At 37.6% G+C, this 10,000-nt stretch overlaps 2 protein-coding genes across 4 annotated transcripts in view; both read left to right on the plus strand.

Moving 5' to 3' along the window:
- LOC122359824 (protein lifeguard 1-like) overlaps positions 1-4,847 on the plus strand; it is a 12,383-nt gene extending 7,536 nt beyond the window's left edge. For both annotated transcript variants that reach the window (XM_043260007.1, XM_043260006.1), the window contains exons 5-7: positions 179-307; positions 1,376-1,519; positions 4,514-4,847. In XM_043260007.1, the coding sequence (XP_043115942.1) occupies positions 179-307; positions 1,376-1,519; positions 4,514-4,663 (423 nt within the window). In that variant the 3' untranslated portion in view covers positions 4,664-4,847. The remainder of the gene's footprint in view (positions 1-178; positions 308-1,375; positions 1,520-4,513) is intronic.
- Positions 4,848-5,955: 1,108 nt separating this feature from the next.
- The window catches only part of smpd5 (sphingomyelin phosphodiesterase 5), a 10,862-nt gene continuing 6,817 nt past the window's right edge, over positions 5,956-10,000 (plus strand). The window contains exons 1-3 of one of the 2 annotated variants that reach the window (XM_043261268.1): positions 5,956-6,113; positions 7,716-7,812; positions 9,364-10,000. The exon at positions 9,364-10,000 is cut by the window's right edge and continues 425 nt beyond it. In XM_043261268.1, the coding sequence (XP_043117203.1) occupies positions 9,433-10,000 (568 nt within the window). In that variant the 5' untranslated portion in view covers positions 5,956-6,113; positions 7,716-7,812; positions 9,364-9,432. The remainder of the gene's footprint in view (positions 6,114-7,715; positions 7,813-9,363) is intronic. The other variant, XM_043261270.1, reaches the window with a different exon arrangement.

The following is a 10,000-nucleotide window of genomic DNA, read 5'->3' on the forward strand; positions in this document are numbered from 1 at the left end:
CTGTTTTTAATGTAAATAGACGCTGGTTTTATTCAGAGGTGTGTGAGTGATCCATCTGAAATGCATTTTCAGGCGTCTTTTATTAATGCTACACTTTGTATAGTTTTTTCCGGACATCGCCGTTGAAAAGCGAGTGAATATGTGAGTGTATGAAGCGGGTTTCTTGGCCTCTCCTCAGAGCGTCCTGACTCTGGCGATGTCCTACATGGTGGGAGTGATCTCCAGCTTCTACGACACTGATATCGTGATGATGGCGGTCGGTATCACGGTGCTGGTCTGCTTCACGGTCATCGTCTTCTCTCTGCAGGTCGGCGCTCGTCTCCTTTAACACCGACACCATCTGCCCGCCGTTGTTGTAGCATGGATTGTGATTTCACGTTCGAGTTTACGTTGATGTTTTCCGTTTTCATTTCATTTAAAGTTTCGGTAATGTAGTCATTTGTAGTATTTTATGTCTATACTTAGTGGTACTTTTTAGTGCTTGAGTAATTAATTTTTTATTTTAATTTTAGTTAAGGGTTTAGTAATGTTTCTATCACTTTTATTATGATTTAAACTAGTTATATATATATATATATATATATATATATATATATATATATATATATATATATATATATATATATATATATATATATATATATTCTTTTTTTATTTAATTTATTATTTTATTTATTTTTGAGTTTTAAAAAGTTCAACGGAAATGGAAATGAAATTTATTTCTATTTTATTTCAGTCATCATTTATTTTACTTTCAATTTGTTTTAGTTTGGTTATGGTTTACTTCATTTATTAGTTTATTTTATTTACCTTTATTGGTTCATTTTAGTTTTTTTAAAAATGATTTTAGTTACTGATAATATTTTTTTATGATTTTAGTTTTAATGATAATATTTTTAATGTTTTTAGTTTTAAGTTAAGAATCATATTTTTAATGGTTTTAGTTTTAGTTAATGATAATTTTTTTAATGATTTTAGTTTTAGTTAATGATAATATTTTTATGATTTTAGTTTTAGTTAATGATAATAACCTTAAAATGAAATGAATCATTACAAGAGTTAACTGTAAAGTTGTATATTTTTGTCATTCTTTATATATATATATATATATATATATATATATATATATATATATATATATATATATATATATATATATATATATATATATATATTGATGTTAAACTTAACAAAAGTGTAAAAAATGTTCATTACTATGTATTAAAACTATACAAATATGCATTATTTTAGTTCAACTTATTCTGTAGTTTTTTAAGTTTTTTGTTTTAGTGATGTGTATTTGTGTTTTATTATTCAGTATGCGTTTAGTAAATATCGGTCATTGCTTTAATACCCGTCTCCTGTCCAATCGCAGACCAAATATGACTTCACTTCCTGTTACGGCGTGCTGTTCATCTGCTTCATCGTCCTGATGTTCTTCGGGATCCTGTGCATCTTCATGTACAGCAGGATTCTGGACCTGATCTATTCGGCGCTGGGCGCTCTGATCTTCACCTGCGTAAGACACAGCTTCTCCAGAAACACTCCAGACTGACAAAAAAATACAAACGAATCATTGTTACGTAAAAACAACCACAAAACAACACTTACTAAAATTTATAAAAATTGTAATGTTAAATAAATTAATAAATAGCATAAAACAAAGAAAACAATAAAAACAATGCAATGAAATGTATTAGATAATCATTTTAAATAAATGATTTATTCTAAAAAATAAATATTAAAAAGCGAAATGAGGCTGTACTAAAATTGTTTTGCATTTAGGTAAGTAAATAATTCATAATAAAATATATTTGATGCATAATACGTTTTTAATAAAAATAATAAAATAAATAATAATAATACAATGTTAACAAAACACAAAAATATATTAAAAACAATGTACTCAATTAATGTAATAAATTAAAAACTTAAAATAACAAACATTTAAAATGATAAAAAAAAGTATTGCATTATAATGGATCATAAGTAGATGTTATTTTTAATCATTAATATGAAAATAAATAACTAAAACGTTTTCTATTGTCTCCTCCGAGGATCGCCACCTTAACATGGTGGAGGGGTTTGAGTGCCTGAATGACCCTAGGAGCTAGGTTGTCCGGGGCTATATGCTCCTGGTAGGGTCTCCCAAGGCAAACAGGTCCTAGGTGACAAGCCAGACAAAGAGCGGGTCCACATCACCCCTTATGGAGAACAATATAAATGGAGTCGCGTCGTCGCCGGGTATGGCGCAGCCGGGGCCCCACCATGGAGCCAGTTATGGGGCCGGGGCCGACATGCGAGCGCCTGGTGGCCGGCTTCGCCCCACGGGACCCGGCCGGGCTCAGCCCCGGGTGGTTGTGCAGGCAAAAACTCGGGTCTGGGAGGAGTTCGGGGAGGCCATGGAAAATGACTATCGGACGGCCTCAAAGAGGTTCTGGCAAACCGTCCAACGCTTTAGAAAAGGGAAGTAGTGCCCTGCCAACACCGTTTACAGTGCTGGCGGGAACCTGCTAACCTCGACTGGGGATGTTGTCGGGCGGTGGAAGGAATACTTTGAGGACCTCCTCAATCCAGCCAACACGTCTTCCAATGAGGGAGCAGAGGCCGGGGACCCGGGGGGGGACTCGACCATCATCCTGGCTGAGGTCACTGAGGTTGTTGAGAAGCTCCTCGGTGGCAAGGCACCAGGGGTGGACGAGATCCGCCCGGAGTACCTCAGGTCTCAGGATGTTGTAGGGCTGTCTTGGCTGACACGCCTCTGCAGCATCGCATGGACGCGGGGGACAGCCTCTGGACTGGCAGACCGGGGTGGTGGTTCCTCTTTTTAAAAAGGTGGACTGGAGGGTGTGCTACAACTATAGGGGGATCACACTCCTCAGCCTCCCTGGGAAAGTCTATGCCAGGGTACTGGAGAGGAGAATGATAGTTGAACCTCAGCTTCAAGAGGAACAATGCGGGTTTCCTCCTGGACGTGGAACACTGGACCAGCTCTATACCCTCTTCAGGATGCTGGAGGGTTCCTGGGAGTTTGCCCAACCAGTCCACATGTGTTTTGTGGATTTGGAGAAAGCATTCGACCGGGTTCCTCGTGGTGTCCTCTGGGAATATGAGGTAAGGGGCCCTTTGCAGGAGCAGGAGCTTGGTTTGCGTTGCCGGCATTAAGTCAGTGCATGTAGGACTCCGACAGGGCTGCCCTTTGTCACCGGTCCTGTTCATTATTTTTATGGACAGGATTTCTAGGCGCAGCCGGGGGCCGGAGGGAGTCTGGTTTGGTGACCACAGGATAGCTTCTCTGCTTTTTGCTGATGATGTTGTTCTGTTGGCTGCATCTGGCCAAGACCTACAGTGTGTGCTGGGGCGGATGACAATCAGCACCTCTAAGTCTGAGGCCATGGTCCTCAGTCGGACAAGGGTGGCTTGCCCCCTTCAGGTTGGTGGGGAGCTCCTGCCTCAGGTGGAGGAGTTTAAGTATCTTGGGGTTTTGTTCACGAGTGAGGGAAGGATGGAACGAGAGATTGACAGACGGATCGGTGCAGCTTCTGCAGTAATGCGGTCACTGTACTGGTCTGTCATGGTGAAGAACCGGTCGATCTTCGTTCCTACTCTCACCTATGGTCATGAGCTTTGGGTCATGACCGAAAGAATGAGATCCCGGATACAAGCGGCCGAAATGAGTTTCCTCCGTAGGGTGGCTGGGCGCTCCCTTAGAGATAGGGTGAGGAGTTCAGTCACTCGGGAGGAGCTCGGAGTAGACCCGCTGCTCCTCCACATCGAGAGAGGCCAGCTGAGGTGGCTCGGGCATCTGTGCCGGATGCCTCCCAATGGAGGTGTTCCGGGCATGTCCCACCGGGAGGAGGCCCCGGGGAAGACCTAGGACACGCTGGAGGGACTATGTCTCTCGGCTGGCCTGGGAGCGCCTCGGTGTTCCCCCGGGAAGAGCTGGAGGAAGTGTCTGGGGAGAGGGGAGTCTGGGCGTCCCTGCTTAGACTGTTGCCCCCGCGAGACAGCCCTGGATAAGCGGAAAAAGAAGAGAGTTTTCTATTGTAGTGTAAAATAAATTTAAATATAAAAATATATAAAAAATATTTTTGATAAAGTAATATAAAATATTAAGTAATATTAAACATTATATTTAATATAAAGTAAAATAGTTAAATAAAATAGTAAAATAAAATAGTAATATGAAATTAATATAATAAAAACATATACAAAAATTTTATTAAATTGTCATAATATTTTGTATTTAAATTTTTTTCAAAACATGCTTAAATGTATTAAATTGTCATTTTAAAGAAATTTCTAATTTTCTAATTAAAATAAATAATAAAAACACCAGCTAAAAGTATGAAATGTAATAATTGTAAACCACGGCGTCTTGTGAGTGTGTCGATGAATGATTAAATATCTCAAGGGTACTTCATGCTAACATTTGAGGTCAGGCTGAGAATCCCTGCTTCGTTCTGCTCCTATAAAACAGACTAAATGACGTGATGTCCTGTCTGTGTTTCAGTTCCTGGCCGTGGACACACAGATGCTTCTCGGGAACAAGAGCCTGTCTCTGAGTCCCGAGGAGTACGTCTTCGCCGCGCTCAACCTCTACCTGGACATCATTCAGATCTTCCTGTACCTTCTGCGGATCCTGGGAAGAAGCCGTGGTTAGAAGCGCTCCGCCGGAGGAACAAACACACGCTGAGCCGCTCTTTTACTTCTGTTTTACATTTTCTTTCACTTTCGTGAGCAGACACGACAGCGATGAAAGCATGTGTCCGTCTGCTCCTTATCTGTTCTTGGTTTTTATGCATTTTGGTTTTATTCTAAAGAAGGGAATAAAGACATTTTCTCAACGGCTGTTTCACATCTGTGAGCTCAGAAGCATATATTTTTTGCGAAATAATGCATTTTATGGGTCAAAATCTTCATTTTCGATTAGTAATATACATCGCTAAGAAATTCATTTGGGCAACTTTAAAGGCCAGGATTTTTGATTCATGTTATAAATTTAATTTCAATTGCTGCAAATTAATTCGCTATAAACAAAGAAATCAACTGTAATAATAGTAATAATAAAAAGACATTTTGGCAGGTTTTTATTCAATAATAATAAAAATAATAATGACAAATAACTAAATAATAAAAATAAAATAATGGTATTTTGTACTTGTAGTGTCTCAAGATATAAATAATTATATATATAATTTTTTTACTTGTTAATCCAATCAAAAAAAAAAAAACTATATTAGCTATAATAATAATAGCTGTTAACAACAACAGTTTTTCAAGACATAATATTTGTTGCCTTTCATTGCAACTGAACTAATACAGACTCAAGCTTGGACATAAAGCTGTAAAATATGACTAATTTATATTATATAAATGCAATAACACCAATTGTAATATGTTTATAATTACAAAAAGTGTTAAAGATTAAAGTAAATCTGAAATTGCATTTTTGTAGATATTGATAATATCTTATATATATATATATATATATATATATATATATATATATATATATATATATATATATATATATATATATAGTAAACATAGTAAAATGTATTAAATTGTCATAATAAATAATTTTTATTTTAAAATAAAACATGCTTAAATTGATTACATTTTAAATAATAGTTTTTAAATTAAAATAAATAATAAAACACTAAATAGAAGTATGAAATGTAATAATTGTGTACCCCGGTGTCTTGTGAGTGCGTCCATGAATAATTAAAACAGTAACCACCAACATACACGTAGTTTGTTTGTTTACATTCTCTTTATAAAAAAGCAGACCAAAATATGAGGAGGTTTTGTAGTTCTGACGATAAGAGTCGCTCGTTTTGTCCGACTTCACAGCGCAGGGGCCTCTAGGGCCCCAAACCTCCAGGAAGTGAAGTCAGTTCGGGCAGAGGCGCGGACGTGCACGCGCGGGGATGTGCTCGGGCGCGCGCGTGACCCATTATGCCGTGTGCGCGCGCGCGCGCGCAAAAACCGCTGGAAGGGACACGCGCGGCGGCGGGAACCCGCGTCCGGTGAGCGAGAGAGCCGTCCGGTAAACCGACGACCGGGATGAGCCTCAACATCAGCCCGCGTTCACGACAAAACCCGCTCAGGTGAGACACACACACACACACACACACACACACACGGACAGGTAGACTCTAACCGGTGACACGTGACCGCAGGTTTTTACACGCGATTGATGATCGTGATCCGATCGTTTGGCGCAGACGGCCGGTGACGTGGCCAGCACACGTGTGCGGTGTGTGTTTCTCCACCGAGGCGCGTCCATTCCTGCGTGAGCCGTCAATCAATTCCGTGTTAATGCAGTGCGCGGTTTAACTAACAGATCAAGCGGAGCCGTAAGCCTCTATAAGCTCAGCACACTACACACTACACGCTACACACTACAGTCTGCTGAGGAAGTGCACAGAGATCCTCTGAGTGATATCTGCTAGAAAACATGTCGTTATATCATGCAGTTCTGGGCAGGGCTGTTCTGATGAGCCCACTGTTATTATGAGTGAGTTCAGAAACCCAGGGGAGATAGTCAGGTGATATTAGAAACACACAGACACAGACACACACACACACACACACACACACACACAGAGACACACACACACACACACACACACACACACACACACACACACACACAGACAGACACACACACACACAGACACACAGACAGACAGACAAACAGACACACACACACACACACACACACAGACACACACAGACCACACACACACACACACACACACACACACACACAGACCGACACACACACACAGACAGACACACACACAGACACACAGACAGACACACAGACAGACACACACACACACACACACACACACACACAGACAGATACACACACACAGACAGAGAAAGAGACACAGAGACACACACACACACACACACACCCAGTAACATTATCGTCTTAAGTCTAGCTATAGAAGAAACACAATACTGGAGAATGAGGTGTGTGTGTGTGTGTGTGTGTGTGTGTGTGTGTGTGTGTGTGTGTGTGTGTGTGGACAGGTAGGTAGGTAGGTAAATAAATATTCAAATGTATTTGCATAAAAAATTTTTTTAGCTAAATTGTTTTAAAATATATTTGCGGTAATGTATATGAAATACTTTTTACCTTTTTTGCCATATTTTTTAAAAATAGCCGGAACACTTTTACATGCGAAGAAAACCTTTGTTGTTTATTACACGCAACACATTTGGAAAAAATTAAGAAAAAATAAAAATAAAAGAACGCTGAATCATTATGAATCTAAGTACTGATAGCAGGCTTTTCCACCTACATTTGCATTATAATATATAATAATAGATTTATAATATATTTTGACCAGCAAAAAAATAATCATAAGAAAAAGAATATATATATATATATATATATATATATATATATATATATATATATATATATATATATATATATATAATTTGTATTATTATATATTTTTTCCCATTTAATTGTTTTATTATTTTTTAAATTCATAATTATTTGTATTATCTTTTGTATAATTATTATTTGGTCATGGACAAATGTGCATTTAGAATTTTTTTTTATTTTTTTTGCATGTCAAGAAAATGTAGTTGTCAGGTAAGTCCTGTCTTGAACGTTAAAAGCAGCAGATGAGAAGTGAAACAGACTTTATTCCATGCAAAGGTTAAGAAAACATGTTTCTCCTGTTCAGCAGGCAGTGTGTTTGTCAAAGCCTTTCACTGAACGAGAGCTTTGAAATGAAATGAAAGGAGCAGGACTCGTCGACCGGCTCACTATCACCAACTGAGGTACAAAAAGATTCACCTTTTTATTGTTAAAGTGGATGGATTAAGAGATGCAACATCTGTCAGGTGTTTCACAGCTTTTATTAAGACTACTGATTTTTACAAGTAATATAAATCATTTTGTGTAATTGTTTTTATTTTATTCTTTTTTTATATTTATGTCTTTGTGCTTTTATTTGTGTCTTTTATACGTGTATATTATTATTATTTTAATTTCAGATTTAGTTATTTTAATACAAGTTCAACTAAACAAAAAGGAGATCTTGTCAACTAGCTGAAATTAAATACTAAAATAAGTTTTTATATTTTGTCTTTTGTTTTTGTTCACTTTTTTTTTTTTTATAACAAAAAAATGTTTTTATGGTTTAAAGTAACCACCATTCTCACAATTTACTGATTAGTCGATTAAGCAAATATTTTAGTTTTTTTTTTTAAGTATTAATTTTAATTTAGTTTTTAATTATTTTTATTTTAGTTTTAGAATTTTTTGTTATCCGAGGTAAACTAAAAGAAAATTAAATGTTTACTCTGCAACCAGATTTTAAGTATTTAGTTTCAAGTAAAAACTGTATTTGTTTTTGTAATATTCATAATTATAATAATAATAATAAAGATTTTTGCTTTTCAAATTTTTTTTTTTTGTATTTGTCAAATGTCTTTATACTTTTTGCTTGTTTCTACTTTATATTTAATTTGTGAAATTCTAGCTCTAATTAATTTTAGTAACTAAACAATAATGTGAAATCTTTACTTGGCAACTAGCTGAATATTTTTAGATATTTTATGTAAACATTTTAAGTAGTAGTAAGAATAGTTAAGTAAATATATAGTCATTTACTTGACAAAAATGTATATTTTTATATATAATAATTTAATTATTATTATTATTTTTTTAATATTTTGTTTATTTAATTTAATTCAAGGTTTACTCTGCAACTAGCTGAAATATTTTTAATGTTTAGTTTTTTTAGTAATGAATTTTACTTATTTTGTTATTTTGTAAACGTATAGCTTTTCCCTAAAATTATACTTTCTGCTCATTTTTAAAATTTATTTTTTTAATTTATTTTAGTAACTAAACAAAATTGTGAAATGTTTAATTGGCAAATGGCCGATTTAAAAAAAAAAAAAAAAATTTTTTTTTTTTTAATTTTTAATCAAACTTTTTATGACATTATATTTGAATGGTGTTGGTGTTAGCTAACTATAATAACCTTAAAACTAGTCTTAAGTAGCACGAATATACTTGCAGCAATGGTAAACGATACTATTACTATCAATTTTTCTTGTATGCCAAAAATCATTAGGATATTAAGTAAAGATCCTGTTCCATGAAGATATTTTGTGAACGTCATACGCTAAATATCACTATAGTAAACCTATACCCTATAGCTTATATCACAATATTAAAACCTATGATTAGTAATGTGCATCGCTAAGAGTTTCTTTTAAACAACTCAGTGTTTTTTTGCACCCTCAAGGTTTTCAAATAGTTGCCGAAAACCACGCGTTAATGGAAAGCTTATTTATTCATAAATAATTTGTCACTTTCAGAGTTCCAGCTCTTCTGTGGGCGGCGTCTGAGATGCGAAAGCGTCTTTGGCCGGCGTTTGGCGCTGAGGCATGTCTTTAAGAGCGTCTCCTTTCCCCAATTTCTTCCTGGAAGGTCTCCACGCCGCAGGATGGGCTCTGATCTTCCCTTGCTTCTGGTTCCTGGACCGGCTCCTCGCCGTCTGCGTGTCCACCAGCCTGGAGCGCATGTGGCGGCGCGAGATGGAGTGCTACCTCCACCCGCTCCAGGTCGTCTTCGGCTCCGTCCTCTTCCTCGCCCTCTTCGTGATCTCCACGCCGTTCGCGCTGCTGGGGTTAATGCTGTGGGCGCCGCTGCAGGCCGTGCGGAGGCCGTTCGCGTACCACCGCCAAGAGCGGATCGTTCCCATGGAGGATCGCAACGCTAGATGGGAAGAGACCGGGAAGGTCAGCTTCGGGTTTTTGACGGGAAACCTGTGCTTGCTTCCCGACGGCGTCGCGCGCTTCAACAACCTCGGGCACACGCAGAAACGCGCGGCGTACATCGGCAAAAGCATCGTCCAGGGCGTCACCCGCCCTCACATACGCATTTTCGTCGACTCGCCCAGCAGCTGCGGCACCGTGACGCCCTCCAGCAGTTTGATCCCGCAGCCTCCGCCGC

Source organism: Puntigrus tetrazona, chromosome 16 (assembly GCF_018831695.1).
Source record: "Puntigrus tetrazona isolate hp1 chromosome 16, ASM1883169v1, whole genome shotgun sequence".
Classification (NCBI taxonomy): domain Eukaryota; kingdom Metazoa; phylum Chordata; class Actinopteri; order Cypriniformes; family Cyprinidae; genus Puntigrus; species Puntigrus tetrazona.